We start from the raw sequence: 19,249 nt of genomic DNA, 5'->3' as shown, positions 1-19,249 counted from the left end.
GGTGGAGGTGGCCGTGTGGCAGGTCAGCCATCAGGGCTGAAGAGTTTCCAGCGCCTCCTTCCTTTTCAGAGCATGCCAATAGTGATGTTTCCCAGCCACAGGCTCTGCAGGTATCACATCTGTCCCTTCCCAGGGTGCAGATGCACAGAGCACAGCAGTGCATGCCACCAGGAATGTCCCTGCACTCCTCCTTTCAGCTGCTTTCCCACACTCCTTGCACAATCCACGCAGGCTGCACCCCTTCCAGCGAACTCACACGGAGGGTATGACCCCATACAGCCCCACAGAGGCTCCACAGCCATTCCACCACTGCATCCCAAAATGTGCCCTCAAATTTCTCCAGAGGCTTTGGGAACATGCTGAACTCAGAGCCTGCCCATGGACAGCAGGGGCCTTTTATTGACAGGGATTAGTGCAATGGGGCTGGAGAGGGAATCCTGCCCCAACACTCAGAGCACTGTGTCCATCCACGGCACTTCCCATCATTCCTGATGAAAGATCCCTCGTAGAGAAGAGCCAAGCGAGGGACCCTGTAATAAATCAATACCCAGGAGACTCTGGCTGACGCAGACATTCCTGAGCAGATTTAGATCTTGTTTGTGAGGAGGGATCCCTCCACGTCCACACTCTGCACACCCCAGCCACTCGAGAAGCATCTGGCAGCCAGTCCACCCCAGACACATCACAGGGCTGCTGATCAGCAGGAAAACTCTCTGGTTCCAGCAGATCATAAGCTTATTAAAGATAGATTTGTGCTTTGGTCTGCAGAGATAAACAGATCAAAGGCATTTCGGTCTGTGTGCCAGTGCCGCCGGTATCCCCTTTGGCAGAGAGGCTGGGATGTGCTCTCCATCCCCATGCAGGGCCCTGGGGGAGCTCAGCCCGGTGGGGGAGCAGCAGGGAGTGCTCCCAGGGCCACATCCAGACTGTAACGAGCCCATTCTTGGCTGTTTGCATGGGGAACTTGGAAGCAGCTGGTGGGGAGTGAAGCACCTCCCTCGCAGGACTCCCTACGCTGCTCTCCCCACCCTGCAGAGCCAAGGGGGTGGCCAGGCTTCGCTGGAGTCCTGCTGCCAGCCCGGGGTCTGCTCTGCTCAGGAGGGACAGCTAAAAGGGGAAACAGGTCCTCGCACAGCTGGCCCGGCAGCTGATATTTGCACAGTGCTTTGAGAGCCGCAGATGAAAGGTTTGAGAGACACGAAAGGCTGTCACTGCCTGTTTGTCATTTCGTGTGGTTCCTCCCCGCTACCGCACGCAAAGGAGACAACTTTCAGGAGAGGTGAGTGCAGCTTGAGGGAAAGATGAAACAGTGAAGGCTTTTCCTGCCACGTCCGCTCGCACAAGGAGCACATCTGCACCCCAGAGCTGGCTGGGCTCCAGCTCCCTCCACCCACTTTACAGGCACCCCACCTTCATCCTTATCTGTCCCCAGTTCCACACAGGAGCCACCATCCTCCCTGAGCCACGGCTGATACCCCACTCCAGGCTCAGCTGTGCTTGCTCTCAGGGGGTTCACATGAATTGCAAAGCCAAAAATTGGGAATGAGTGACAACATCATCACAGGCAAGTGTGTGCCTGCAGAAGAGAGCCGGGAGGGAGGGAGGCAGGGAACCTTAGCACATGGCAAACCAGCAGCAAAGGCCCCAAACTTCAGGCGAGTGAGGAAGGTGATGGTATCACTCAAGAAAGCAGCAGCAGGCATCCCACCCCCTCTCCGTGCCAGGCACGGCTCGGCGGAGCCCGGCACGCTCGGAGCTGGGCTCGCTTTGAGCATTTCAAATTTGCCGGATGATAACCTCGGCGCCTGATCCCACCCACTGGAGCTCTGACTCATGTTGCAGTCACCGCTGCCCGGGTAGTATTGGTACGAGAGCAGGGAGGGAGGCTGGTTCCAGAGGAGGGAGGAGGAGAGCAGAGAGGAGAGGAGAGCGAGCTCTGCCCTCGCAGCTGAGCCGCACGCAGCGACCGGGGCGAAGCCGGAGCCGGTGCAGCCGCTGAAGGCTCCCAGGGGCTCTGAGAAAGCACCAGCTTCCCCAGGTAATGTTTTTCCCTTACTTCTTGCTGAGTTGTTTCGCTGCTGAAATACTTTTTAGGTGAGATTCAGAAGGGTTGGTGGGTCGCTGCTGAGTGGGATCCTGCAATGGGACAGCTGGGTCAGGCGAGAGGGTGTCAGATGCTGGTGCCATCAGCATCCTGTGGTGGCTGAGTGGAAGCCGGTTTGGGGACTTTTTTGGCTGTTTCTGGTGGGGACAGCTGGATCTGAGAACATCAGAGCCAGAGGAAGGACATGGGTGCAGCGTGCCCAGGGCAGAGCCCTGCACATCTGTGGTGCACATCTGCAGCCTCTCTGCCCAAGCACGGGGGCTCTGCTGACCTCTCACTCTGACCTGAGCCTTGCCCTGGGCACTCCAGCCCTTCCCTCCAGCCCTGCACACCCTGGCAGCTGTGGGGATCTGCCAGGGCATGGTCAGATCTGTGGGGCAGGACACCCCCAGGCTGGGCTGGGCAGTCCCAGGGGTGCCCAGTGCTCGCTGTCCCTGTCCAGAATCAGCTTCAGCAGGAGACTGAATCCCAAAAACTCAGACAGCTCCAAGCACACCCTTGAGCCCGGCTCCTCTGTTTTCAGTTTCATCTTTCCTAGATGCTGTCTGCCGAGCAAACTTTTGAAATGCTGACTGCTCTGTGCATTTCCACATTGCTCCTCACATTTCCTGATTTCAGGGGTCCTGAACAGCTCCTTACCCACAGAGCCCCTTTCCTCCTGGGGAAGCATGAGGGAGGGCTGGTGGCAGTGACGGGAATTTTGTCCTGCCTCCCCCAACCCCTCTGCTCATGCTAGAGGCAATAATTACTGCTTTGAATCAGACATCACGCTGGGACAGGGCAGAGAGAGCACCAAACTCTGGAGAAGCCCAAAGAACAGGGACAGAAGCGTTTGGGGATGCAGCCAGGCAGGACACCAGTGTCCCCTTGCATTTTTCCTCTCTCACATTGCCTTCAAGTCCTACCTGTGACAAATTTGCTGTTGTCCCATTGTGAATCAGGCTTATGGGCCTGACGGGGGATCAAGAAGCCCATTCCCAGCTTGGGAATTTCGCAGTTCCCACCATCAAACCTCAGGCATCCTGTCTCAGACCAGCATAAACCCCCACACTCCTTCCCCTCTCTTGGCTGAAATACCTCTCCCAGCATGCCCAGATGTTCAGTCTCAGGAAGGAGTTGAATACAATTCTAGAAAAAGCCACGACACTCTGCTGTGAGCTCTGTATGGCCAGGGAATGCACTTTGCTCCCAAGTGCAAAGCACTTTTTCTGCCTGCTCTTTTCTCAGAAAGAAGCTGTCATGGGAGGCAGAGGAACATTTCTGCAAGGGCACAGCCCTCCTGCCCCTCAGACAGAGCTAAAAGGCTTCATGTGGTGCTTCTCCTGAGCCCCCAGCCACCTCTGTCCTTTCTAGAAGTGTGAAATACTTCCCAAAGAGAGGCTGCCACATTCAGGCACTTCCTGAGTGCTCCTCTCCACTCGTGTGTCTGCTCATGGTGCCGATGTACCCGGGCTTTTAACAGGTTCAAAACAAACCTGTTCTGCCAGAAAGGAAGGAGAGCAGCCAATGCATTCCCTGCCAGAGCCAGCACTGCATCCCATTAATCTTACTGCAAAAGTGCACCAAGTGCTGGAATTAATGATGTTCTAGGAAAGGATGCTGAGAGGTGGGGAGGGGGAATAAAAAGGTAAAATGCAACAGAAATTTCCCATTAATAAATCACAGCCCACTCCCCAGAGGAGAAAAATGCCATTTTAAAGAGGAAAACGGCAGATCAAATACAACATGGACTGCAACAGAGCAGAAAATATCTGTTCAGGCAAATATCTGGCAAGAGAAAGCAGAAATTACTATGAGAATTGTAAAGAGGATAATGGGGAGACGATAGGATATTACAGCAGAAGGATCATTAATGCACCAGAGAAGGCTATTAACAGAGTTCCTTAAAGATCAGCCTAGAGGTAAATTTTATTTAATGGTTGTCATTAGTGATCTTGACTCAGAAAATTAGGGCTTCTTTAAGAGAAATGTACTGGTGAGAAACCTGGGAGAAGTTCTGCACTGGACAAAGGACTAAGTACTAGAGGAGAAGAACCAGAGGATCTGAAGATTAACAGAAACACACCGGGCTGGCACAGGCTCACATGCTTAGCAAAAAGCAAAAATTGCTACTCTAAGCAGCTGAAAACACCATAGGAAAAAAAATATCTGACTTTTGGGGAACCCCAGGATGAGTGCAACAACAAATGCAACCTGAGAAGTCTTCACAGCAGAGATAGTGTTCATTGGAGCACCAGCACCACAGAAAAGGCATGAGAAAGATGACCCAGAAGCAGCGCCCTGCTCTGGCTCCTTCAATGTCAGGAGGGTGATTTTGAACCACAAACAGGTCCAGGCTGTGATAATGAGGATAATCAGGTGAATGTAAAAGCTGCCTGGTGAGATAGGGCTGGAAAGGTATCATTTATTCTGGCTGTTGCTGGAAAGACTGCCATGGGAAACAGCTGCTCCACTCGTACATCGAGGAGGAAATCAACTCACTCTGCCAGAACACAGCAGGAGCAGAGGACACAGGTATTGGAGGTGGCTGTGAGTGACCTGGGCACAAAGCCAGGAGCACACGTGGAGTCACAGAGAGCCAATGCTCCAGGAGAGAGCTCTGAGCTGGAGGCATCATCCCGGGCTCTGTGTCCTGGCAGTGAGCTGACAGCCCCCAGCTATGCCAGCCCTCCAGCCTGCTTTTCCTGCAAAGCCACGTCCAGAGGCTCTCCTGGGGGAGTGTTTCCATGAGATAATTTCTGAGGGTTATGGGAAGGTGTCCCACACCTCCAGCACAGTTAGGGTTGCAGCATCACACACCTGAGCTGACAGGAGGCAGGTCCTGCCCCACTCCATGGAGGAACATCCCAAGGGTTTGCAGGCAGCTGAGCCCTGCAGCCCATTGAGCCACAGAGTCCCCAGCACTACCTGAGCTCTTCTGCAGGCATGGGACACCTCTGTACCCTTGCAAGTGGCCATTCCTTGCCCTGAGCTAATCTGAAAAAGCAATAAGAAGCAAAACCCCTTCTGGGCACACCAGCAGGGCAGGGCTGCACCAGGAGCTGTCCTGGCACCGCAGCAGAATCCAGATGAGCCCAAGTGCCCAGAGCTGGGTCCCACCAGCACAGCCCACACGAGCTGCAGAGCCAGAGGCAGGAGCAGGTTGTTGGTGTGTGGTGAAGCAGCCACGTAGGAGGCTGCCATCCACCCACAGCATTTTTCTAAGTGTGCTACTCCCCCTATAATTTAATCTGCCATTTCCACATGTTGGGAGCAATGAAAACACATCCCTTTCACTTGGAAATACCCTTCTGTGGGAACAACCTGTTCTCCTCGCTGCCGTCAGTGGGCAGGCAGCGCTCAGCTTGTTCCACACTGCTTTTGTGAGTGAACAAAGAGCTTTCCATGGCAAGAGCCTGCGCTGCAGCTGGAGGTGAGGAGCGCTCCACACGCTGCTGCCGTGGCTGAAAGCATTGCATCCCTCTCCCAACAGCCTCAATCCCAGCACCCAAACTCAGAGGGCTTCCTGCCTGCCAGTGAGTTTGCTCTGCTCAGCAAAAGGCTTCCCATGGGCTCATGGCTTGTTGTTTGCTTTCCATGCCTTTAGAAGCAGCAGGGCTGGGGGAATTGCCTCTATCTCAGTGGTCCAGTCCCAATCTCCCCCTGTATGGCTCCTGGCAATCAGTGGTTGTTGGCTCATGCAGTCTCCCTGGTACACTCCCTCCTGTGGCCCCCATGCCTTTAGACTTCAATCAAAGACATAAATCATCTGAAGAATATTTCAACCTGCACCACAGTGTTATCTTGTTGTTGCAGGGGGAGTTTAAAATCTCACCTTTGTCCTCTGACAAGGCTGGATCTTTTCCTTTCCTGGGGTTTCTTCTGATTGCTCCATCTCCGCAGCCTGTTGCTCTCTGCAGAGAATCAGCTCTGCCTTCCTGCACAGTCCTGGGCACCACCAGAGAGGCTTCACTGCTGCTCCACAGGGTGCAGGGAGCCTGCAGAGCTGGGTCCTGCACACCCACGGGGACCAGCACAGATCTCCCACACCAGCACATTGAGGAGGATGGGGAGACCCCTGAAATCATCTGGGAAGCTCATGGTGGGAGACCACAGCTTGGACACAAGCAGATCCATGAGGGTCAGCACGGTTCAGCTCCTCAGCCCATTCCCAGCCCTCTTTCTTGTCCCTGCACTGCCTCAATTCCCCTTCAGGTATTTTCCCAACATGGATAATTGCTTCCAATCAAGACCCGAGGTCCCTTTGAATCTAGTAGTGGCAGGGTCTTGGAGATCACCATAACCAGCAGCTCATTGTAAGTTAGAGTGGTTTGCTCTGTTGTTTCTTCCCTGGCAACATGTGGTGTTTCGTTATTTGCATGCAGACAGAAATCAGCCAGAAAAAGTCAGTCTCCAAGGGATATTCTTCCTCCCTCCCAGGACCCAGAGCAGAGTGGGGATTTCCCATACAGGCTACGGGAGCTGCTGTGATTTGTGATGGTAGGATGGCTGCTGCCAAGCACAGACACAAGGACAAAGTTTAATGAGATTGGCAGCCGCAGCCAAGATTCAGAAATTACGTAGTCGTGACTAATTTTGCTGAATTGCATAAGAACTGCTATCTCAGGAAAATTGTTTCCTCATATCCTCCTCGCTCTCACTTTTATTGTAAGCCTATAGGAACATGACAGTTTTAAAATCCCTGCCCTTCTCTCAACATCCCTCCATTACATGGGCACCCCTAGGGCTGGGAGAGCCCAGCTGGCAAACTCATGGGTGCCTGGCTGCTAAAGGACTTTCCAACTTGGGTTTAAGTGGGCTGGAGCAGCCAGCGAGGTACAGACACCCTGCTTCTGGAGGGGCTTGAGGGGAAGCTCAGAAGGTCTTTGCCCACTGCAGCTCTGACTTGATGCTTTTATAGAATCACAGAATGGCTTGGAAGGCATCTTACAGATTTCATTCCACCCCTCTGCCAAGGACAGGGACACCTCCTGCAACACCAGGATGCTCAGAGCCTTATCCAGCCTAGACTTGTACGTTTCCAGGGATGGGGCAGCCACAGCTTCTCTGGGCAATCTGTGCCAGGGCCTCACCAAACACTTTTTTTTGCAGGTTGTCCTTGGGAGGTGGCAAAGCTCTGTCCCTGCTGGAGCTGCTGACCACTGTCACCAACCAAACATGCAGAGGGCATGAGAGCCCACAGGACCTGACCCAATGGTCACTCAGAGGAAAGGAGAAGGCAAGAAAGGGAAAGAATCTGTTGAGATCCACCAGCAGCTGCCACGGGGCATTGGCTCCAGCACTGAGCTCCCAGAGGGGACCAACAGGCACAAATGAGTTGCAGTGCCACATCTTTCCTAGGCCATGTCATTCTCAGCACACAAGGCTGAACGTGTGAAGTGACTCTGCAATGTTCTCCAAGGTCACTGTAGAACAAGGGTCACTTTGGGAAGGGCTCTAGGCTGCCTGGTCCAGCCTCACTCCAAGCAGCTTTGGAGCTGATGAGAGCAGGACTGCTCCACCCTTGCAGCGACACCATGGATCCATGTTACAACCACACAAGCTCTCAAAAAAGGATGGACTTCCCCCTGCAGCTGCTGGTCGGGTTCTTCCTCACCATCCTCATCCTGATCACTCTCTGTGGTAACATCATCGTCTGCCTGGCCGTCACCCTGGACCGCCGGCTCCGGAGCTTGACAAACCGCATCATCGTCTCCTTGGCCGTCACAGACCTGCTGCTGGGGCTTCTGGTGCTGCCATTCTCTGCCCTCTACGAGCTCACCAAGGAGTGGCCCTTTGGCAGCGTCTTGTGCAACATCTACACCAGCCTGGACGTCATGCTGTGCACGGCCTCCATCCTCAACCTCCTCATGATCAGCCTGGACCGCTACTTCGCTGTCACCACCCCGCTCCGCTACTGCCAGGTGGTCACTCCCTCCCGGGTGGCCGTGGGTTTGGCTGTCATTTGGACCGTTTCACTGATGGTCTCCTTCCTACCCATCCACCTGGGCTGGAACACCAACGGGACAGCAGTGCAAAACACAGACCCCACCTGCCACAAGGAGTGCATGCTGGCAGTGAACATCGTGTACGGGTTAGTGGACGGCTTGCTCACCTTCTACATCCCTCTGGTCATCATGTGCATCACCTACTACCGGATCCTCAAGATAGCCAGGGAGCAAGCCAAGAGGATAAACCACACGTGGGGCAGCGCGCCAATGCCACCCATGGTGAAAGAGCACAAAGCCACCGTGACGCTGGCGGTGGTGCTGGGCGCCTTCATCGTGTGCTGGCTGCCCTACTTCACCATGTTCATCTACCGGGGCGTGTGGGGGGACAGCAGGATCAAAGGCACGCCCATGTCCATTGTGCTCTGGCTGGGCTATGCCAACTCAGCCCTGAACCCCATCCTCTACGGGACACTCAACAAGGATTTCCGAGTGGCGTACCAGCACTTGCTGCGCTGCTGGAGGACGGGACACCCCAGGAACTCCCACCTGCCTCCCCTCCCAAAGGCCCAGCCCAGGGGCAGGCAGGGCCAGGGCAGGCAGGAGGGTAAGCCCTTGAAACTGGAGGTGAGGAATGAGAAGGGGACTCTGCTCACTGATGGAGCCCTCAAGAGGTAAGAACCTTCCTCTTCCACTCAGGACATTAATGGGAGGTCTGTCCCCAGCAAGGAAGGCAGAGGTGGGGACCCCAAATTGTCCATGGACGTTTAAGCAACAAACTGATGCCCCAGCTGGAGATCCTTGCCCAGGCAACTCCTAAGTTCAGCCACTCAGAAATTCCTTACCACTCATAAGAGCCCACCTTGCATCCCCTCCATGCTGGCATCACAGTTCCAGGTACTCCAGCTTCCCACATGGCTGGGCCTCCCCTGGAATTGCCACCATTCACAGGGAGCACAAAATGTCCCCTGGCTTTGCTGGGTAATGGGGACAGTTGCCATCAGAATTTGCTGTACAGAATGGGGTGAAGCTCTTAGCTGGGGCTGCCCCCCAAAATCAGCCGTGTCCCTGTGAGGAACAGACAGCAAATTCTGGGCACAGAGCAGAGCTTCAGGGGCCAGGAAAGGTGACAGAAGGGAAGAGGGGAATTAGTCCTGGGGCACAGTCAGAGCACCTGCAGCCAGGCTGAGTCCCTGCAGGAGCCAAGGTCTGGGTTCCCAGCTCCCTGCAGAGCAGCTCAGCCCTTCCCATCCAAGCCATGCACCCTCAGCATTTCAGCCCTCAGTTTGCATCAGCAGTGAATTCAGCCAACAGCAAGTTCCATTCCCATCTCTGGAAAGGGGCAAGAGTAGCCCAAATTAGGTTGGCAGATGTTTTTAGAAATACAAATGCCCATGTAAAGTTAGAGCAAAAAATTCCCTCAGCGTCATCCCAAGCATGTTACGAGGGTCAGCCCCAGCAAAGGGTGTGGTGAGGGAGCAGGATGGGAGCAAAGTGGGCAAGTTCTGTGCCAGGCTGTCTCCTCAGCCCCCTCCCTGGGCACCCACACCCCCACAGGGCTGTGCCACCCTCTCACTGCCTCACTCCAAGGTGTTCACTCAGCCAAGCACAAGGAGAACCGAGAGGCAGGCTGTCAATCTGCTGCTCTCGAGATAATCTAACCTCTAAGCAGTGCCTGATAAGCAGCCCAGAAACTTTCCATCCATAGATAAGGAGTCCTTTGATTCCCTGTTCCCAGCGTGCCAGCAGAGCAGCCGCGCTCGTGCAGCACGTGCCCTTGATCCTGCCCAGAAGGAGCCTTAAGCCACCACAAGGAGAACTCAGGGAGGTGAACCAAAGTTCAGAGCCATCCAAAAGGCTGATCCAGCATCGTGCCTCCCCCGGGGCACCAATGTGGCTGTACCCAAGGGAGGGGTGCAGAAAAAGAGATACAGAGGGATGGATTAATGGGAACAAATACAAGAATGCAGGTCCCGGGGCTGCCTTTTTCCATTTCCAAGGAATTAATGAAGAGCCCAAAGTTACAGCATTTGGCAAATTGTAGGTTGTGTGTAAAAACATATGGAAAACGTGTCTAAGGTGGTGAGGGTGTTTCTGCAAACATACAGAGACAAAGAGAGCGATCCTGTTTGCTCACACAGAAGTGCAGCCCCTGGGCAAACCAGGAGCTCTGCACTGAGGCTCTGCAGCTGAGCCAGGAGAGCTGGTGATGGGGAACAGGCTGTTGGGATTTCCCTGCACCGCCAAGAGAGAACAGAATATAAATAAATGTCAGTGTCTTCTCCAAATGCTGACTTACCACAAAGGGACAATAATGACTTGGAGGGAGATGAAAGAGGAAGAAAAATGGGTTTCTGTTCCTCAGGCAGAGGGCAGGGTCACTGATTTCCTGGCCTTTACCCTCCCAGCTTTTCCGGATAGAAAAGATTCTTCCCCTGGTTTCCCAGAGGGAACACTCAAGCAAGGGGATGGTTCCTGACCTTTCTAAATCCAGTGAGCTGCACCCCATCCTACACAGCATCACCACTGTGGTTTCCACTCACAATCAGATAAGAGTTGCTCGAGGACCTGCTTTTACTTTCTCTCCTTGTCTTCATGGCCCTCTCACCTCACAGCAGTCATAAACCCATGATCATATGTGGCCCCTTCCAGCCCCTTTTTCCATAGTCAGATACACAAAGATCTGCTGTTGGCAGATGATCAGGATCAACTATTCCACACAAGACAGGTGAGCACAGGGTTTATCTGTTCACCAAAAACCTGGCAGCCAATTTCACCCCCAGCACAAACCAGGCTGGTTCCCCTGGCCTCTTCCTCTCTGCAGAGTCTTCAGAGTCATCTGCCCTGAACATGTTAACAGGAAAAGGCCAACATAAATCACTCCAAAAACTCATAACCCCCCAGATAGGAACACCCAGAGCTCAGAAGAGCTCTGCTCAGAGAAGCTCTGTGGGATCATTCAAGAGAAAACAGAATTTTGAACTGTTGCCCCTAATAACAATGTTCTTTTCAGTTATGAGGCATAGGGAAAAGACTAACAAACGATAGTGGAAACACTGTACTGAACTGCAGCCAGTCTCAAGGGTCACTCAGAGCCTCAGTCAGGAGCAGGGCAGGGAGTCAAAAGCCACGGGACCTCCAGAGCAGCTGGGGGCTGGAGGGCACTCCCAAGAGTGAGGACCAGGTAGGGCTGAGAGTGCAGGACCAAGCAGAGGTGCAAGGGGAAGACAGCTGCTCCCATTTCCACACCAGGCATCAGAGAGGAAGGCGACTCACACAAAACCAGTAAAGAAAACCAAAGCACCTCAGGAAGCTGTTTCAGTGCAGTGGATGGGGCTCTGAAGAGAGCTGGTGCTTGGCTTGCTTGTGGCTGTAGGCTCTGAGACCAGACCCTGATGTTCAGAGAGATTAAAATCCCGTGAGAGGGAGCACTCAGCACTAACAGGGGTGTGCTGGGGAAGAAAACACTGGAGCTGAATGAGTGACTGTGGATCACACTCCTGCATGCTTAGAGCAGCATGGGACAGGACCATGAACACAATATATGGGCAGAGGAGCAGCCAGTTCCCACTGGAAAGGGTCCCTGTCCCAGTCACAACACGCCTGCCCCAGCTGCCAGCCTCAGCAGACACTGCCTGGTGCTCCACAGGGCAAAGCCAGGCTCAGCCAGGCTGGCACTGACAGACTGCACTGCTCTTTTTCTCTGTCTTCATGTTCAATTTAACCTTTCCAGCACTGGAGCTTTTCTGTGAGTCTCAGCCAGCCCGCTGCCCTAGGACCCACATCTCCCAGCCTTCAGCTCCTGGCTGCCCTCTTCCAGAATCCTGTGTGTGAGGTTGCAAGGACAACGCTCAGCTTTCCTCAGCGCAAACCTCGACAGCAGAGGCGAGAGCTGCAGGGTGAGTACAAGGCCAGGGCTCCTGGGTGAAAATGAGGGAGGAGGCAGCTCTCCCTGCTGTGGCATCCACTGCATTTTTCCTGCTGCAGGGATCCCTTCCTGATGGTACCTGGTGCAAAGGGTGACACCATCAGAGATGAATCCTCACTCCTTTAGCCATCCCTGCTTGCTCTCCAAGCGAGTCCCAAGCACAGGGGAGGTGCACAGAGCTGGGCCCCCCTCTGTGGCTGCCCAGGAGTTTTGGGATTATAGAATCAGCCTGAGATGCCCTGGAAGATGCTGCATCCTGCCTGCTCCCCATGCACTGCAGAGGCAGCTGCATTCAGACCATGAATTTCCAGCACACTTCATTTTCATGCAAGCCTACATCCACGTAAATTGCCAGCAGCTTTGGCGGAGATGCTGGCAGGGCTCCCGAGGTGAAGAGCTGATGCTGCACCAGGCACTGCTGCTCTCTCCAAGTGGTGCTGGGCTGGAGGCCACGACTGCCATGCACGGGGGTGCCTCTCAGCTCCAGAGAGCCACTTTGTGCAGCCCTTCTCAGGAAGAGTCAGACAAGGTCACCCTGACCTCCACATGCTCCCCCCTCCAACGCTGCATGCTGATAACCTGGGCTCTCCATATTGACTGTGCCTTGGGGGAACACAGTCACCCACGTGCTGGAAGCTGGGCACGCCTTGTCCCTGCTGCACCCTGAGCACTTCTAACCTCAGCCAAGGTCACAGCAACGACAGGAGCTGCTGCTGTGTGTCCACACACAGAGCTGGGGTACAGGCACCCCTGCCCTGGGTGCACCACAAACCTGCACTTCTCAGAGGTGCTCCCTGTGAATCACCCTGGAAATGCCACTGCCCATCAGCAGAAGGAGAAGCAGAGGAGTGCAGGCTGCAGATGCTGTGCTTTGGGGAGGCATCACTGCTGCCCTGCAGCTGCAGCAGAGTGAGCCCTCCAGTCTGGAAACCACAAAGCACAAAGTGAAGGTCCCCAGGGCAGGCACAGCGCAGACACGAGGCAGAGTCATCTCTGCTGCTGTCACTGCCCAGCAGCAGGGGCAGAGGGGACATCAATTCCAGCTCTTCTGCTTCATGCTTTCCATCCCTGTGCATATGTTCTAAGACACACGTAGTTTCTGTGAGGTAAAAGGAAAATGCCAGCCATCCCCTGAGAGGCTGCTGATCTAATCAGCAGAATGAAGCAGAGGTCTGGGAGGGAGGTTTGCACGAGATCTGAGGTCCTGGTGTCACCACACATTTCCTCTCTGCACCATGGGGGTGGGGACAGGAAATACCACCTCATACAGGACACCCAGCCAAAGAGCTCCTGACCAAAAAATTCCCTGACCCACAGCAGGGAGAGGGGCCATGGGAGAAGCAGCACCCAGGAGCAGAGCAGTGCCAGCTCCAGGACATCAGCTTTTGTCAGGCTACGGCTCTGACAACTCAGCCCTGCTGCTGCTAGCTGGCCCAAGGGACAGGAAGAGCCAGCAGAGAAAGCCACAAAAAAGAGTGATATTGCTCAGAGGGGTGTTGGGTGATAGGTTTTTGGGTGATGCAAGCCTGCTCAGCTCTGCCCAAATGCCAGCACTCAGCATTTAGTCCAGGATGCCAAGAGCATCCTCACAGCATCACACCACGGCCCCTCCCAGGCACAGCAGGTGCTGAATGCAGCACCCTTACCCCGGGGAGCAGGAGAGGGGGGAAATGGACCCATCTGCATCTTGTGAAGTCGTTGATCTCCCTCTGTGTTCCCCTGCAGGATCCCTGCTCTGGCACATGGCACCACTCCATCCCAAACACTGCTGGAGAGCCTCTGCCCGCCCAGGTTTCTGCCCGGGAGGGTGCTGGGTTAGAAGAGCCCTCGGAGGAGCTGCAGAAGAACACCTCCCCATCCTGTCTGGGCAGTGACACTTTTCAGCATCAAGCCCCAGAGCAGCAGGAAGAGATGCCAGAGGAGCTGGGTCAGGAGGCAGAGCATGCCCTTGGCAGGGCAGGGCAGGACAGGGCAGGGAGTGCCTCTCCCAACCCAGGGGTCAGGCTGCAGGGGGAAGGGGCTGGCATTTTTGAGGTCCTGGTGCCAGGCAGACCAGCCTAGGGTGGAGAAAGACAACACAGGCACCACCTTCCTGGTGTCCTTGGGATGTACCCACCCCTCAGAGGGGAAGGCCCTGCTAATGGGGTGAGGGGGCTCAGCGTGGGGGGTGTTGGCAGCCACGAGTGCTGGATGTCTGTGCAAAGAACATCCCAGTCCCCCAGCATCCACACTGGGGCAAGGCTGCTGCCCACCCCTGGGGCTGTCCTTACAGCACACCCCCTGTCCCAGCCCTACTGCAAGGCAAGGAGAAGCCCTGGAGCCTGCTGGGGAGAGAGACACTGAGCAGCCAGGGTTTGCCCCAGGCTCTGCCCTCCCGAGAAGGCCCAACACGAATGTTCCCAAAAGAGGAGGTTTCTGCCCCGAGCCTGTGCAGAAATCATCAGTGGTATAAAAATCTATTTAACACAGAAGGAAAATGCGATACTTGATTTCTGTGGGTGTGCTTTGTCCTGGGAAGAGCCTCCCTGCCGTGCTCCATCCTGCTGTCCCATCCCTCTGCTGGGACAGAACCCGAGACACAGGCACAGCTAGCCTGGGCAAGGCTGGCACCCCCCAGAGCACAGCTTGCCCTGTGGTACCAACCAGATGTTCCCTCCCTGGTCCCTGAGCCGATGGAGCAGGGCACACCCTGCATCCCCCAGGCGCAGACCCGGAGGGGTGGCACGGCCGGATCGGAGCTCCTCCTGCTTGCTGCGGGCACAGACTGGCCCCGAGCCCCGGCCACAGCGTGGGGATCACCCTCTGCCATCACCCACGGCGGGGCTGGGCTCCCCGAGCTGGCACAGAGCACCCCAATCGCCCCCCAGCTCCTCAACACCCCCCGAGCCACCCCAGCGCTGGGGTCAGCTCCTGCCACCGGTACCTGGGTGGGTTTCACCCTTCCTCCACTAATTAGGGGTTACAGAGGGCAATCGGCTCCCAAAGAGTGAGGAAAGATGAGAGGGGGAGCATTGCAGCCCCAGTGCCCCCCAGCAGCCAAACCCCACCAGAACATCAGCGGGCAAGGAAACATCCCCAGCGAGGTGGGCAAGGTCCCCTCGTGGTCCTCCCTCCTGTGGCCTTGGGATAAGGAGCTGTGACACTCCTGGGCTGAGCCCCCAGAGCAGACTGAGAAATCCCCTGATCAGCAGCTCTGCAGAGCAGCAGGAGCCGGGTCCCTGCAGAGGGGAGCTCCTCTTCCCCAAACAAACCCGGCCGGAGCCGCCTGGAGCATCCACGCTCTGCTCCAGCTCCGAGAGCTGGCACACACACACCCAAACCCCTGCCACCTATGATAACAATTAGAGGCTTATCTAATTGCAAAAATAATTGCAATTGAAGTGTTTAATTACCATACTAAGCAGGAAGAGCCGTTTCCTACTGTTCCAGTAGCACTCCCGATCCATCAAACAAGGTTTGGGGCTTGTTTGGGTGCTGGGTGTTTTTTGGAGTTTTTTTGGTTTTCTTTTTTTGATTATTAGATTGCAGCCCCAGGGGATGAAGAGATTTGCTAATTAGGGTCTTGGAGAACAGCTACCAATTCACAAACACTTGCTTTTAATTTCGATACTAACGAGGCTGGAAGGGGGAGAAATCCAAAATGCAGAACATCTGTGGCAGTGCTGGCTGCAGCAGCGCTGCTCCCACCCCCTGCTCAGGGACCATCCCAGAGACCCCGGGAATGGGCTGGGGAGGGGCTGGCTCGGTGCAAGCACAGGCAGGGTGGAGCTGATGCTCTGGGTCGCTGCTGTCACCGCAGCCACCACAAAAACTAATCCCAGCATGGATCATCTGTCCAATCCCGCCAGGGACCGTCGGCTAATCCTGGTCCGGAGGCAACCCTTCCATCCCCTGGGGGTGCAGCAGCAAGAATTTCTCCAGGTGACGGTTTTGGTTTTGTTCCCCTCTAAATTGACAACAAAAGAGAATTTAATTCTCTCTGCCAAGCAGCAATTCTGAGAGGGAAGAGAAACTGCTTAGGAAGCTCCTAACCAACATCTGCTCTCCCAGATAGGAAATATCCCCTGCTAGAGGAGGGAGCACAGGCAGGGCTGGCTGCCAAGTGCAGGGGGACATCCCCATCCCCCTGTCCCTGCAGGGGACACAGGAGCTCCACTGCCCTAAATACAGCACCCAAACTCACCCTGCTCCTCCAGCCACCCCAGGGACATCCAGCCAGTGCCTGGCTGGGCTTCTTCCACCAAACCACCTTTCCTGCCCTTGCCCCAGCTCGGGGAAGGGTCAAAAAACCTGCAAAGAGGAGGCCCAGGGAGGGAGAGAAGCACAGGGGAGGCAGAGCAGCCGCAGGGCATGCAGGCGTCCTGACCCCCGGGAGCACGGCTCAGGTGTGGTGGCTGCCACAGGCCAGAGGCAAAGGAGCGTTTTATTTCTTTTAGATAAAAGAGAAACATCAGTAGAATGAGGAAAAAACTGTGTTGGGGTTTTTTTTTTCAGGCTGTCATGTGATTAAACACAGAGGAAACAGAAAGGTAGAGAACAGCCCCGAGCAGTGGAAAATGAGAAACTTTGTGTTAGAAATCTTAAGATTGGATTTTCTGGAATAAAATACATTTTGGGGTCACTCACCCAACAGTTCTGGCTGGGGAATCACGCCTCTGGAAAGGTTATGGAACCCATTTCCTCCCCACTAATCTAAAAATCACATTTCCATGACAAAGCATCTCGAAAGCAAGGACAAGCATTCCCTACCAGCATGAAGGAGATGGCCACGGGGAAGGCATCACCGGGTGCCTTCCTGCCTCAGCTAAACCCTTCTTGCCCAGCATTTCCCCACCTCCACACAGGCTGGCAGTGCCAGAGGCACAGACAGACCCCGGCCCTGCAGGGTGGTGGCCACGAGGAGCGTGGTGGTGTCACTGGGACGGTGGCCAAGGGACCAGAGAGAGAGGACAAAGCCACTAGAGGGCACAAGTATGACAGAAACACGTCCCCACATCGAGGGACCTCCAGCTCCTGCGGTTCAACCGCCCCAGAGGCCCCCAAACCCCTCATCGCCCCCACCTCCAAAAGGTGCACCCCCAGCTGTCCCCCAGCTGTAACACACCTTCTCCTGGAGGCCAAACCCCACCAGGCAGAGCTGCCGTGGAGACCCCTGGCCAGGCAGCGAGGTGTGGGTCCTGCCAGGAGCCATCACCAAGAGATGTGTCCAACATCCTTCTGTCCTTCTGTCCTTTCCTTCTCCTTCCTCCCCAGAGCGTCCCCTCCCCACTCCTGCAGCCACCACCGCTTTCACCGAGGCTCTCCCACCAGACCAAACACCCTTTGCCAGGGAAAGAGCTGCCCCGTGTCCCCCAGCAAACAGGCACTGTCACATCCCTTTCCCGTGTGCCACCCACACCTGTGCACGCTGCCTGTCCTGGGTGCAGGATGGGGGGCACAGGGCCCTGTTTCCAGAGCTGTGTTCCTGCTCCCAACCCCACCAGCACCCCGGGACTTGTGTGTGGGAGCCGCTCTCAGCACCTGGCTGCCCAGCACTCCACCCACCCGGGCGTAGCTGGCAGGTGCTGCTGCCCCGGGGTGTTTGCACAGCTGTCAGGGCCTCCTGCTCTCCTTGCTCACAATCCCCACCCCACAGCAGCAGCCGAGCCCCTCCCTGCCGCAGGAGCCCGGAGCTGCTGGAGGCAGAGGCAGCAGCACCTCCGACCCCGAGCACGCAGGGACTGGCGCTGATTAAACGCAGCCCCGGTGCTGATAATTAATTTCTTAGAGGATGAATTACTTGGGAAAGCTCCAGAATGAATGTTGCTCTTCCTGCCACAAAACTGCTAGGTCTGTTGGGGCTTTTTAAAAAATCTAAAAGCAAAGGGGAAGAAGATTCCCTGATGAAGAACCACGGCTGTGCCCTGGGCAAGGGCTCCTGCTGGGTTTGGGATCTCTGCTGGGGCTGTTCTCCGGATCCACGAGGCTGCAGGCAGGACAGGAGGATGTGCTGGCACTGCCCAAGACCCTCAGGACAGGCTGTGGGCATTGGCCAGACTCCCTCCAGCAGCTCCTTGGACCCACCTCAGCCCACCCCTTGTGCTGAGACATCCCCATCTCCCCATGGGACCTGCCCAGGGAACCACGGGGATGTGTGTGGAGAGCAGGCACTGCCCTCTCCCCGGGCTCTCCCTGCCATGGTGGGGCTGGACGTGGCTGTCCCCGTGTCCCCGTGTCCCGGTGCCCAGCCCCCTGCTGTGGATGCAGAGCGAGCAGCCCCTGCAGACAGCTCTGTTCTGCAGGGCTCTCCATCCCTTTTGCTTAACAGGAAGCATTTTTCTGTTTCATTTCCCTTACCCTTGGAGCTGAAACCGCCTTTCTGCAGCAAAACACACCAAGCCAAGGAAATTCTCCCTTTGCAGCTCGCAAGCTGCCCTCCCTCCTCCACCAGCAGGAATGGTGCTGGAGTCCCCCCCTTGCCTGGGGTACATTGTACAGGTGCAGGGACAAGTGATCCCCTCCCCTGGCCTCCCACTGGCACCTTGGAGACAGCAGGGACAGAGATACTGAGGGGGCTGCAGGATTCTGTTCCCTCCATGTACAGACCTTACAAATATTCCCAAACACGGCAGAAGGCAGAGCCTGCCCTCGGCTCACCTCCTCTGGCCCTCCCCGAGGGCACTTCACTCGCTTGGCCTGCTTCAGCGCTGAGCTAAGTCCACCATTCGTTATTGGGTAATTAAGCTCTTAATTAAGAGGCTGATTTCCCCTCAGAGCCCTGCCAGCAGCTCTTGGTCCCTCGGTCAGGTGCCTCCAGCAGGGCACAGCCTGCAGGGCCGGGGGAGAGCTGCTGTCCCAGGGATGGCTCCGGGGTGATTTTCCTTCCTCCCCCAGGATCTGTTCCTGCCAGCCTGGCCCTGGGGCACCGTGACCCAGCCTGAAGGCGTGAGCCTGCTCCAAAAATGTGCCTGCAGCACAAGCGAGCCTGACACGTCTGGGCTCAGAGCGACACCGGGGAGTCAGGGGCAAGCAGGGGTGAGACACTGCCACCGTGAGTGATGCTTAAACCTAAAGCTCCAAGACTAGAGAACCTCCCAGCTTGTAAACCTTAAGAAAAAAAAAATTATATAAATATATATATACAATATTTGAGATATTCCTGCCTAAAGAAAAAATCTCTCAGCGACCTTTGCTGCCAGCATGTCCCCCCTGTGTGCTCCTCCCTCCTTTGGGACCGAGCTGGGTGAGGAGGCAGCAGTGCCATGCCCCAGCCCCGAGCTGGCTGGGCCGTAGGGGATACAACGGAGACCC

The 19,249-nt window shown here is 55.6% G+C and overlaps 2 protein-coding genes across 3 annotated transcripts in view; one reads left to right on the top strand and one right to left on the bottom strand.

Annotated features, from left to right (window-relative positions):
- Window positions 1-6,510, bottom strand: part of LOC135279873 (serine protease inhibitor Kazal-type 5-like) — a 95,490-nt gene extending 88,980 nt beyond the window's left edge. Inside the window, exon 1 of one of the 2 annotated variants that reach the window (XM_064387420.1) lies at window positions 5,919-6,510. In XM_064387420.1, coding sequence (XP_064243490.1) covers window positions 5,919-6,171 — 253 coding nt within the window. In that variant the 5' untranslated portion in view covers window positions 6,172-6,510. The remainder of the gene's footprint in view (window positions 1-5,918) is intronic. The other variant, XM_064387421.1, reaches the window with a different exon arrangement.
- Window positions 1,804-15,220, top strand: HRH2 (histamine receptor H2). The gene is made up of 4 exons (XM_064387422.1): window positions 1,804-2,038; window positions 7,196-8,705; window positions 11,765-11,930; window positions 13,685-15,220. Exons 2-3 carry the CDS (start codon window positions 7,585-7,587, stop codon window positions 11,781-11,783), a joined length of 1,140 nt encoding a protein of 379 aa, XP_064243492.1. The 5' UTR covers window positions 1,804-2,038; window positions 7,196-7,584; the 3' UTR covers window positions 11,784-11,930; window positions 13,685-15,220.
- The last annotated feature ends 4,029 nt before the right edge of the window (window positions 15,221-19,249 follow it).

This window comes from Passer domesticus, chromosome 13 (genome assembly GCF_036417665.1).
Source record: "Passer domesticus isolate bPasDom1 chromosome 13, bPasDom1.hap1, whole genome shotgun sequence".
NCBI classification, from domain to species: Eukaryota; Metazoa; Chordata; class Aves; order Passeriformes; family Passeridae; genus Passer; species Passer domesticus.
Note: the sequence above shows the minus strand (reverse complement) of the source record. Positions and strands in the feature narration are given on the sequence as shown.

Coding starts and splice junctions, on each gene's coding strand:
- HRH2 (XM_064387422.1), top strand. CDS start 7,585: ATGAGAGCAGGACTGCTCCACCCTTGCAGCGACACCATGGATCCATGT.